The sequence below is a fragment of the Pelodiscus sinensis genome, chromosome 4 (genome assembly GCF_052426305.1).
Source record: "Pelodiscus sinensis isolate ZL-2025 chromosome 4, ASM5242630v1, whole genome shotgun sequence".
Taxonomy (NCBI): Eukaryota; Metazoa; Chordata; order Testudines; family Trionychidae; genus Pelodiscus; species Pelodiscus sinensis.
In genome coordinates, this window is record NC_143055.1 from 92,944,193 (window position 1) to 92,956,463 (window position 12,271).

General features: G+C 49.6%; 1 protein-coding gene across 4 annotated transcripts in view; it reads right to left on the bottom strand.

Moving 5' to 3' along the window:
• CLGN (calmegin) overlaps window positions 1–12,271 on the bottom strand; it is a 74,315-nt gene that overhangs the window by 26,679 nt on the left and 35,365 nt on the right. For all 4 annotated transcript variants that reach the window (XM_075929915.2, XM_006114270.5, XM_006114271.5 and 1 more), the window contains exons 9-13: window positions 8,395–8,508; window positions 7,089–7,245; window positions 3,764–3,979; window positions 1,468–1,587; window positions 1,097–1,238 (exon numbers count right to left, since the gene is read on the bottom strand). In XM_075929915.2, coding sequence (XP_075786030.2) covers window positions 1,097–1,238; window positions 1,468–1,587; window positions 3,764–3,979; window positions 7,089–7,245; window positions 8,395–8,508 — 749 coding nt within the window. The remainder of the gene's footprint in view (window positions 1–1,096; window positions 1,239–1,467; window positions 1,588–3,763; window positions 3,980–7,088; window positions 7,246–8,394; window positions 8,509–12,271) is intronic.

A 12,271-nucleotide genomic window follows, 5' to 3' on the forward strand; every position in this document is an offset into this window, starting at 1 on the left:
CCCCAAATTCCGGAAAAGGGATGCAAATCAGGTAAGTCAAAACAGCTTATGGCATGTTTATTTAAATCCTACTTTCAGGTAGGAATAAGAGATCCTCCGGAAAAGGGCTTTATTCCGGAGGATCGCGCCAGTCTAGATGCTTTTTTCCGGCTTTTCCCCAAGCCGGGAAAAAAGCAGCAGACATGTTTATTTAAATCCACGGCAGATATTTAAATCCCCCGCGGATTTCCCTATTCTGACTTACCTGCTTTGCATCCCTTTTCCGGAATTTGGGACCAGTCTAGACGTAGCCAAAGTGTTTTAAAGCCTGATGATCTACTGCTTTCTGATTTGGCAGAACGAATCTGAGATCCACGCAGGCTCTTAAGGCAGTTCAGTATCAGTAGATGATACCCTCATAGCTTCTGATAAAAAGTGAAGCTTAAGGAAGCTCTCCAGGACTGTGCATAAGAGAACATATACACAGAATAGGAACAAGCCTCTCCCCAAGGGAAGAGAAATGCCTCATAAGTTTAGTGATGATAGAAAAAGTACCGTAGGAGAAGTATAGCCTAAAGCCACAGGTTGACCTATGGTCATCTTAGATCTGAAATGGTGTGAGAACATCTCAATAGTATCTTATGAAATCAAACATCCAGAAGGGGTATAAAGCCTAACAATATGCATACCTAACTATAGGTATATATTAGAAGCATTATAATCTCTCTCCTAAAGGAAAAAGTTGACTGATGCAAGATATAAAGACACTGTAGCATTCCTGCTTTCTATCTTGGCTGATCCAAAGGATCTCTGGGACAGTTGGGACTGTGCACTCTGCCTACAGGATGGAGAAAGGAATGGCATAAGCAGAGAGGTAAGGTGTGCACAAAGCCACAGCTTACATAGCTACTCAAAAAAAAGATCAAAGAAGATGCACAATGGAGACTCCAGGCAGGCAATGGTCAAAGAACTGTTTATACTAATGTAATAGTGGTGTTTCTCCAGGCCTTTTATTCTAATACAGCTGGATATAACTGGTATTAATTTGCCTGGAAAAGCAGTTTACAGCTATTTGCATTTTGACATACCTATAGCCATAATTCGTTGTTCAGCTTACCCTCTATAGCAATATCTTCATTTTCTTTCTCTTCTTCCAATTCTGCTTCATCATCTATCTCCTCTCTCGCTTGTTCAAGTTCTCCCTTTGTAACTGGTTTAGAGACATCAGTTTTTTTGTAGTTGATGTCTTCTTCGATTTTCTATAACAAATTAATCAATTACATTTTTAAATAACTGATCTCTAACATTTACTTTCTGATGGGGGGATTTTGTAAAGGTGCATTATTAAAACTAAGTTTTAAGATAAAAAACTGACTTGGAGTGGTTGTTAAATTTTGTAAATTTATTGCAGCTAGAAGGCATTACGATCAAGCAAATTACTATCACTAGAAAAAGAAAAGTTGAAAATAAAATCATTAAATCTTTTACCTTGCTTGGCCAGCAGAACAACACACCCAACCCTACAGGCAGTGCTAGAGTCAAGATGTAAATAATCCAAAGCCATGGACGATCTTCTGCAGCTGTAACCAATTGACTCAACATACCAGGCTGCAGAAAGAAATGAAGAATGAATCTCTGTAATTAATAAAGTGACCAAGCAGTTAAACAGCTTACTGCATTTTTAGAAGTACTGTACAGACATCTGTTGATCTTTAACATCATGTAAAAAAAAAAATCTCTTTTGGGAATACAGGTTTTTTTTGGCCCATTTACCAATTATAATGTTGCATACACTCTCTAAAGATTGTTTATTAAATATTAGAGGACAAAATTTTGTAAACATGCACCATTAAATAGCTTCTGGCATAAGGAAGAGCAGCCACACACAGGTGGAATAGAGTCATCAGTGGGATGGGACTGGGACTCCAAACCCTGAAAGCACAGGCCATCTGAACTAAAGGAGAACTCTTAGGCTCATTTACACAGCAGGTAATGTGTTCTATGGAGGTGTGATTTCTAAAGCACACCAATGCGTCATGGATTAATTGGCCTGCATATACCCTAATGGTGGAAACTAAAGTCTTCCTAAGACTCTTAACACAGTACTATTTCAAAACAGCATTACATTAACCAGCAGGCTCCGAAAGGAACAATTAACAGAGAACACGTTAGTACTCTATAGAAATCATACCCTTGTAAGGCACATCATGTACACAAACCTTTATCTGTAAAGAAGAGGCTTTGCAGTTTTTGGACACTGCCACTAGAAAGAGTTACGATCACATACACTACGCCAAAGTATCATGGGCACATCTTGCAACATAGGATAGAGATGCGTGCACATAGGATATCAAAGATGCTGGCCATCTCCAGGCAGTGCACATAAGGATAGGATAGCAGTCATGGATTTGATAACATATATGCTTATAGTGTATATGCTTATAGTGACTAAAGACCTTCATTTGTTTGACAGATTTGCAACACGACCAGTTGTTGCCTCTAAGATTTTCTATCCATGAGCAGAATGAGTTTTGTCTTCTGCACTGTGACAGGGTACGTGCCCTGCACTGGCCCTTTAAGGGCAAAACCCAGGCTGGAGCAGGGGCTGGAAGTAAAGACCCAGCTGAAGCTGTTCTGGCTAATGAGGGCTCAACTGGGGGCTATATAAAGGAGAGTAGTCTCTCACTTGAGAGAGAACCATAAGGGGCTGGAAGCTGAGAAAGCAGGAGGTTCACAGGAGCTAGAGCAATGCTGGGGCAGCAAGGCAGGGCTAGGGGAGCTCTAGACAAGCGAGCTCCCAGGCTGTAGGGCCTGGAGCAAGGCCCAGGGCTAGGAGGGCTATAGCGAGGCAGTCCTGGTAAATGGGGGTAGTAGGTCCACACCTCCTCGCCGGTGATGAGTGGCCCTTGCAGACTGCAGTTTGCCCTGAGACAGGCTAGATGAAGACTGGCAGTGGGTCACTGATGCAGGGTGGTGAGGCAGCCCCCCACATGCACCAATATTAAGGTCATGCATTTTTCAGCATGTGCCTTTTCCCCCTGCTGCCATGTCTTCCACCCTCCCCTCTGCTGCTGCCCCCCCATCTCTTACCCTCCTATGTTGTCCTGGCTCCTGCATTTCTCACTCCCCTCAACTCTCCAGGGAATCTTCCCTCTTCCCCATCCTCTCTGACCCCTGCATCTGCCCTTCCCTTCCCCCCTGTGCCCACCCTCCTTTAGCCCCACTCTGATCATCTGTAGCTGCCCCTCTCCACTGCACTCTAAACACCTCCCTCTACCCACTTCCCCTGCCTCTTTCCTCTGCCGGGACTCAAACTGTTGGTGTGCTTCCATGCAGGTGCACAACTTAGAGGGAACTATGAACATGATCAGTATTCTTGATCACTTATCCATGCTCAGAGAGATTACATACTTAGACTGAAACCACTGATCATATGTATTTATTAAAGATCCTACTCCTACTTACCAAATGATATTGAAATCTAGAGGTGACATTCTGCATCATTTAAGTCAATAAGCGTTTTGCCATTAACTTCAGAGAGGGTGAACGAGCGCGCGCACGCAGGAGTAGAGGTGTAAATCAAGTGCTTCCAAGGTTTATTGGAAGAGGTAGATTTGGATAAAGCTAAGCTGTCAAACTAGGGAAATATAGCACATTTCTCAGAACTGTTATCCGCTTAATGAAAAGTAATCAAGTAAATATATATTTTCTACATTAACAATAAACTCTTCCAACAGCATGTTTCTCCACTTATTTTGGCTACTAGGAATTGTAAATACTATACCTCATTAGCACTAGCTACCAATTTCTTCAGGCCCCAGCCATCTGCAGCCCACCTATCTGCCACTTCCATTTCTGAACAGATGATAAAATTATCAAAGTAGATATCAGGGGTCATAGACCATAGCTCTAAACCAATAGCACTGACAGCAGTCATTTCAAATGGGTGAAGATCCTCAAAATAATCTGGATTAGGGATTTTTTGAGGACTCCAGATCCCCTGTAAAAAGAAAAAAAAAATATAGTCATTTGAGAGGTTCTTCTAAAAACCTGGAAGAGTGAAGTATTTTCTCTTTTTTGAAAAAGGCAAACATGTTAGTTTGAAAGGAAGGGGAAGGAAGTTACCATTTGAGAAACATAATTAAAATGTATCTTGCAGGAGTCTCAATCCTGCACATCACTTTCCTAGAACATGATAGATTTACCACCTCTAATGTCTTCAAAATTATTGCTCTCTAAGGGTAGCAATAGTAGTGGCACCTACATCCCCTCATGCTACTTGTGTGCTGTTCCTGTGTGCTCCACTTTGGGTGAATGTAGAACAGTGCCCTCGTAAGGATGGAAGGGGCTTTGGAGTTGAATTTGTCACTGAGGCTAGTATAATGAAGCCTACTTTTGTGTCTCAGCTTGATTCAAAAGTAATTTCATAATGGTTTGTTGATGTGTGTTCAGCAGCCCAGGTAGCTGCCCTGAAGAGGTCTAGAATGAGTACATTGTGTAAGAATGCTATGGAGGCACATAAAGCTCATTGAGTACGTTGTGATGCCCAGAGGTCTTCAGTGTTGTATAGTAAATAGCAGATATGGATCCAGCTGATTATCAGTTTTAGATCATCTTTGCATAGATATGTCAGAGCCCTTTGATAATTTTATTTACACAAAAGGTCTAGGTGATTTTTGGAAGTGCTTCTTTCTGTCCAGATAAAAGCAAACATCTAGTGTGTTTAGGGCTGCCTCTTGAGCCTTAGTATTTAATTTTGGTTTAAATGTAGGTAAAAATGAAACAGTTGGCTGAGATAGAAGAAAGATATTTTCTGCATAAACTTAGGATGTCTAAGTGTCACTTTATCCTTGAAGAAAATTGAATAGGGAAGGGGTGAGCCATAAGAGCCCTTATTTTCCTGACTCTAGACACAGATGTAATGGCCACCACAAATGCAACTTTCACAGATAAGTGAAGTAATAAGCATGTGGCAAAGGGTTCAAATTGGGCTTTGATTAGAATGTGGGGTACCAGTTTTAAGTCCCAAGCTGGCATGGTTTTTTGGATGTCAGGGTACATGTTTTGTATTCCTGTGAGAAATCACCTCAATCATGTGAGCAACTATTGAAGTCCCATCTACTTCCTGATGGAAAGCTGTGATGGCAGCAAGGTGAACTCAGCCAGCTTGTAGCAAGTCCTGAATTCTTTAGGGATAAGTGTTCCAGAATTAGTGGTAGTGTGGCCTGTCTTGCAGGTGCTTGTTTGTTCTGGCACCACAGGAAGAATCTTTCCATTTTGGGAGGTACGTAGTGTGTATGTTGGGTTTCCTACTCTTAATTAACACCTGCTTTTCTTGCTCTGAGCAGGTTAGTTCATTGTGGTGGATGGCTAACTAACTAGATATAACTAACACTACGTATGCTAAGGAAAGACACTGTTAAACAAGAGTAAAGACTAAGCTTTATAACTTAGGCCAGGTCTACATTAGGGGAAAATGTCGAACTAAGGTATGCAACTCCAGCTACATGCACAGCTTAATTGGAGTCAATGTACTTTAGTTTCAGTTACCATGGCATCTCTACTGCAGGGGGGGTGGGGAAGGGGTCAATAGGAGAAATGTGTTGGGACTCCTCTTATTCTCTCCCTTGTGGACTAAGGTAGTTGACAGGAACATGATCAGTGCTCAATTTATCAGATCTTCTCTAGACCTGGGATACTGATCCCCACAGCACCGATCTCCCAGTAAGTATAGACAAGGCCTTAATCTAATCATATTTCAAGTGGTATTCTCAGACACTAACTGAAGGGGTCAGGTCATGCATGTGCTAGATGAGGCACCAGTGGCACAGTAAGATTGCTCCTGCACACGTGCCCCAAACAGACATAGCTACTGAAAATCTCTGATCAACAAATCCCAAGACACACACCTGATGTGGAATACCTACAGGGTCAGCTTGACAAAAAAGCATTTTTTCTTATGTAGTTTTCTAAAAGGAAAAAAAAAAAAAGTTTGTAGTACAGGCAGTCCCCGGGTTACGTACAAGATAGGGACCGTAGGTTTGTTCTTAAATTGAATCTGTATGTAAGTCGGAACTGGCGTCCAGATTCAGCCGCTGCTGAAACTGACCAGCGGCTGACTACAGGAAGCCCGAGGCAGAGTTGCTTTGCCCCGGGATTCCTGGAATCAGCCGCTGATCAGTTTCAGCAGCGGCTGAATCTGGACGCCAGTTCCGACTTACATACAGATTCAACTTAAGAACCCTAGGCGTCCCCAAGTCAGCTGCTGCTGAAACTGATCAGCGGCTGATTCCAGGAAGCCCGAGGCAGAGCAACTCTGCCTCGGGCTTCCTGTAGTCAGCCGCTGGTCAGTTTCAGCAGCGGCTGACTTGGGGACGCCTGGAGAAGAGCAGCTGGGGTGCTGGGGTGCCGAGAGCAGCGCTATGGGACCAACCGGCAGCACCCCAGCTGTTCTACCACAGGCATCCCGAGAAAAGCCTGGTCTGCTGGGGAGGGGTGGGGGGGGGGGGGGGGCGCGCAGACCAGCAGACTAGGGAGACGTGGAGCAAAGCTGCAGAGGACCCGGGCGGGGGGACCGCCCAGACGCACCACGGTCCCGCCGCCCGGGTCCTCTGCAGCTTTGCTCCGCGTCTCCCTGGTCTGTTGGGGGGAGGAGCCCCCCAGCAGACCAGGGAGACGCGGAGCAGCTTTTCTTGCCCCGGAGGACGCAGCGGCGGGACTGTGGCGCGTCTGGGCGGTCCTGCCGCCCGCGTCGTCCGGGGCGAGAAAAGCCGCATTCGTAAGTACAGATCCGACATAAGTTGGATCCGCGTAACCCGGGACTGCCTGTAGTTAGTATCTGTAGGATAGCTGAAGTAACCATTCTAGAATAATTTGGTTTCTGCAGAAGCAGTTCTTAATGTAGAAAAAGGATTTGTACAGGAATGCACGATATTTTAAGGTAATTAAGAAGCAAGTCAAAGTAAAAAAATCTGAAGTCAAATGTGATCAGTCATGTATTCGTGATTCAGCTACATAGTAACAAATATGATATAGAAGCCTAGGCAGATTTTATGAAATTCAGAACTTTTTAATAACAAATACAATATTTTATTGTATTTTATTACTACCTGATAGTTAGGATTATCTATCATTGGTGGTTTCCATTTTCCTTTATAGTTTGGATTGGTCATCATAGGGCGCACCCACTCTCCACAGCCAGGTGCAGTCTCACATTTTGGATTAGGGATCTGTGGGGTTTCCCATTCACCATCCATTTCTTCATCCCTGTGGAAGGGATTACAAACAATTGACTATTATAACAATTTACTTAATGATCAGAACCTGAATATATTCTGCAATTCTGCAGTTTCTGAGTTTCGCCCACCTCTAGCCATAGAAATTTATTCTACAATTTAAGATCTTTGGAAACATTTTTACTGGCCTACATCATTGTGTGGAGAATCTTGAAAATACGAAATGTAAGAAACATCAACAAAGTTGTATTCCTGTATCTTCAGACAGCATGAAACAGCATAGAACAGTGGTCCCCAACGTTGCGTGGCTGCCGGGTGCCCGGGGACAGAGCCACTCACGTGCCATGTGCCCGGGGTCGGCACTGCGCATGTGCTGCGCACCCAGGGCAGGGGCTGGCAACGCACCCCGGGCTGGCACCGTGCATGGGCTGCGCGCCCGGGGCCGCCCACGAGCCACGTGCCCCAGGCCGGCACCGCACATGTGCCCTGGGGCCGGGGCCGCCCATGCGCCCCGGGCCGGCCCTGCGCATGTGCCGTGCGCCCAGGGGAGGGGCCGCCATGCATCTCGTGCCTGGAGCCGGCACCATGCATGTGGCGCGCGCTGGGGGAGGGGGGCCAGCCCAGATGTTTCAGCGGGCGCACAGAAATCCCCCGGCGGGCGCCATGGCACCCGTGGGCACCGCGTTGGGGACCACTGCTCTAGAAGATGTGAGCTACCCCAATCAGCCTAATGGGTCAAGCTAAAGATGACAATTTAAAATATCAGCATTATTAAATATTTTATTTTACAATCCTGAACTGCTTCCCTGGTATCAAAAACTCCAGATATGTCTTGCTACACCTATAAGCCAAAAGCCACAGTTTCCCCAGTGACCGCTTTTACAATACAGTTGTGCATGGGTCAATAAAAATGAAAACTAATTGTGAGGGCAGCATAAAATAAATTTAATACTACAATTAACAAAGGGTCTGCTGTGCAGATAACATTGTCCATTTTCATATTTTATTTCAAGATTACATTATAAAATGTTTCTGAAGAAGTCTCAGAATTTCTAGGCTGTTGCATCAAAGCACAGCTGACTAGTGACAGAATTGTTGTCCAATTTACCAGAGAGTACATGAAGACTTGTCTACTGTACCTCTGCAAAAAGATCTGCTCTTACTGATTACAAGTTCTTACCAATCCTCTGGCTTTTCAGCATTAGGATCTGGAATATATTGTAGTTCATCATCAAGCCATCCCTCAGGCTTGACAGCATCAGGATCTTCTATTTTGGAAGGTTCATCTTCATCCCTTTAATGACAGATTGATATTACCAGAAAAAATATAGCAATCTGGCTCCAGAGTGACAAAGTAGTAGTCAAAGGAACATAAATGACACAAAAGAGATGATTTTCAAACACACAAAAAGGAGTTGGGTATCCAGCACTAAGAGCAGGATGTTCTGCTCCCCTTTGTGCCTTTGAAAATCTCCAAAATCAAGTTAAACAGTTTTAGATAATACACTAGCTCCCAAGTTACCATTGCCAACTTGTGATTTAGTGTGACATCTTCCTGTTTAAAGATGGTTTTCTCAGCTATGTGAAAGCTCCACAGTCATGGAAAATAACTATACAGCAGAAAAAGAGACGTGAGCTATATAAAAGTGCTGTCACATTGTGACGTAGTGGGGGTACCTGGCTGGTTTCTATGCTGCTGGCTCTGGGGTAACCCCCACTGGCTGTCGTGGGGACCACGACCCAGCAAAACAGGATGAGTCACTATGCAAACCAGTGGCCAGACACCCCCCATGGAGAGGAACAAAGGAAGGTGGAATGCTGCCTTGGTTGGGGGGCAGGGCTGGAAGTTAGTGAGTTGGTTGGTGGCTGTCTGGGAGGATGGATGAGACGGCCTAGGGAGAGGAGCTGGAGTTTCAGGGGCCCAGTCTCCCCCATCTCAAGGGGGCCTGAGGCATCCTAGCCCAGTTCCTGTAACCAGATTACATCTGTGCTGCGCTGTGCTGGAGGAGCAATAAACCACCCTCAATTCCACTGGCTGGTACAGTCTGTTTGTGCCATTTCGGGGTGCAGGAGACGGGGAACCCCCAACGCGCCGTCACACTGGTGTCAGAAGTGGGATGCACTGCACCCCGTGGATGAAGCTCCCAGCGGCAAGCGACAAGGCGCAGTAGAAGCAAGAGCCCTGGAGCCAGGCGTGCTGGAGACAGAGCGAAGCGGTTCCTGGGAATCGTGGGGCGCTGCAGCACTAGACTGGTGAGTCTGCACCGAGGGGCCCAGCGGGCAGATGGCCTACGCCCGACTCTTGAAGACAGAGCTGGTGGGGCTGTGCAGAGAGAGGGGCTTGCCTGTGCGGAAAGCAACCAAGGCCCAGCTGATTACCCAGCTGGAGGAGAATGACCAGCCACAGGGCCAGGATCTTGTCCCCAGGGGAAGCAGCCAGACCCCCCCTGAGAGTGTGTCAGGCTCAGAGAGGGGGAGGAGCGCTGGAACCCAACGGAGAGATGAGACAGCGTCTCCCGGGAGGCCTGCAAGCCGTAGCCCATCTAGGGCAGGGGCCAGCCCAGCGGAGCTGCGGCGGCTGGAGATCCAGCTGCGGATCAGGGAATTGGAAGTAGAGGACCGAGAGAAGGACCGCCAGGACCGAGAGAGGGAGCGCCAAGATCGAGAGAGGCAGCGGCAGCATGAGCTGGCCATGGCAGAGCGGAGAACCGGCGGGGCACCGGCTGCGCCAAGTGCGGATGGGCCCCAGGGTCCCAGGACTGCCAGACGCTTGGAGAGGCTCATGGTGGCCCAATTGAAGGACATGGGTGACATAGACGGGTTCCTCAGTGCCTTTGAGAGGGCCTGTGGACTGCAACGGGTCCCCACAGCTGACTGGCTGCAGGAGCTCATCCCCGCACTGAACCAGGAGGCGGCCGGAGTGCTCAGTCAGCTGGAGGACCTACAGCCAGGGGATTACAACCGAGTCAAGGAGGCCCTGCTGCACAAGTTCGGGCTGACCCCCGAGATGTACAGGAAGAAGTTCCGGGGGGTACAGAAAGGGCCACGGGAGACCTATGTGGACCTGGCCTCCCGCCTGGCGCAATACTGCCGCAAGTGGGTGTCTGGAGTCGGAGCCCAGACCGCAGAGGAGCTGCTCAAGCTGGTCATGATGGAGCAGTTCTATGAAGCGTGCCCACCCAAACTGAGGCTGTGGCTCAAGGACCGGAGACCAGAGAACCCCCAGGAGGCCGGGAGACTGGCGGATGAGTTCACGGAGAGCCGGTCCGGGTGTGAACGGGAGTCCCGGAGAGAAAGGGAATCGCGCAGAGACCGGATCTCGGCTGAGCGACGGAGGGAGTCAACTACGGGGCGAGACCAAGGAACAGGTCGTCTGCGCCCCAGAGAACCAGCCAGGGCCTGGACAGAGACAGCCCAAAGCCTAACTTGCCATCGCTGTGGGCAAAAAGGCCACAAGAGGGCTCAGTGCACCAGGTCCCAGGACCGGGGACTTTCCAGGGTTAACTGGCTGGGGCGGGAGGAAGGGCAGGCTGCCCCAGAGGCAGGGGCTGGCAGGCAAACCTCAGCTCAGAGAGAGGGGAAGGATGCTCAGTGCACCTCCCCTGGGAGGTCTGATTCTCAGGAGGCGGATTTCTCCGTGTACCGGGTGGGGGCAGGACGGCCCCTGCGGAGCGAGTGCCTCATACCCCTGGAGGTGGATGGTAGGAAGGTGACGGGCTTCTGGGACACGGGGGCGGAGGTGACTCTGGCCCGATCCGACATAGTGGCCCCGGAGCGGATACTACCCCACGCGCAGCTGACCCTGAAGGGCATAGACGGGTCCCCGTTTAAGGTGCCTGTAGCCAGGGTGCATCTGAAATGGGGGGCGAAGAAAGGCCTCAAGGAAGTGGGGGTGCACCCGCACTTGCCCACCGAGGTGCTGATGGGGAATGACCTAGAGGAGTGGCCCCATGAATCCCAGCGGGCTCTAGTCACTACCCGGAGCCAGAGCCAGCGGGGGGCTGACAACGTGGGTCCAGGGAAGGACTCCTGGCAGCGTCCTCAGGGTCCCATCCCAGTGGACACGGGGTCCAGCCAGGCTGGGACTCCGGACCTAGGCAGAGGTGGGGGACAGGTCCCGATCCCTGCCTCAGCAGCTGAATTCCAGGCTGAGGTGCAGGCAGACCCCTTCTTGCAGAGGCTGCGGGACCAGGCTGGCCTCCGTGCAGCTCAGCCCCAGGGGAGAGGTGGCCAGGAGAGATTCCTGCGGGAGCGTGGGCTCCTGTTCCGTGAGTGGCTCCCCCCCAGGAAGGCGAGGGCATGGGGTGTCCAGCGGCAGCTGGTCGTCCCCCGAAAGTATCGCCTCGAGCTGCTGTATTTGGCCCACGATGTCCCCGTTGGGGGCCACCGGGGGATCCGGAGCACCCGGCTGAAGCTGCTCCAGCACTTCTATTGGCCGGGAATCTTTACAGCCGTGCAGCGGTACTGCCGGTCCTGTGACTCCTGCCAGAGGGGCGGGAAGGCCCAAGACAGGAGGAAAGCGGCTTGGGGGTCTCTACCCCAGATAGACCCTCTGGGCTGGCTGAGAGAGTTATGGGAGGGGAAGTCCTCCCTGGATGGAGCATCTGGGGTGGAACCCGCCCTGGCTGTCCAGAGAAGGCTCGCTGGGCTCATGGCCCCAGCCCGAGAGACCCTGGCCAGAGATCAAGGCCAGTGGAAGGGTGGGTGTGACCCCCGAGGACAGGCCTGTGCCAGTCGCCCTGGAGCGGGGCAGCGAGTGGACAGAGGGAAGCCAATTCATGTGGGGCCTCGCCACGGCCGGCCCGAGTCAAGGGGAGCACCCATGTCCCCAGGGCGGGTTCCCACGCAGAGGACCCGAACTTCCCTAGGTCACGAGCGGAGTGACCCTGCTCAGTTCGCTCTCGGAGGGGGGAGAACTGTGACGTAGTGGGGGTACCTGGCTGGTTTCTATGCTGCTGGCTCTGGGGTAACCCCCACTGGCTGTCGTGGGGACCACGACCCAGCAAAACAGGATGAGTCACTATGCAAACCAGTGGCCAGACACCCCCCATGGAGAG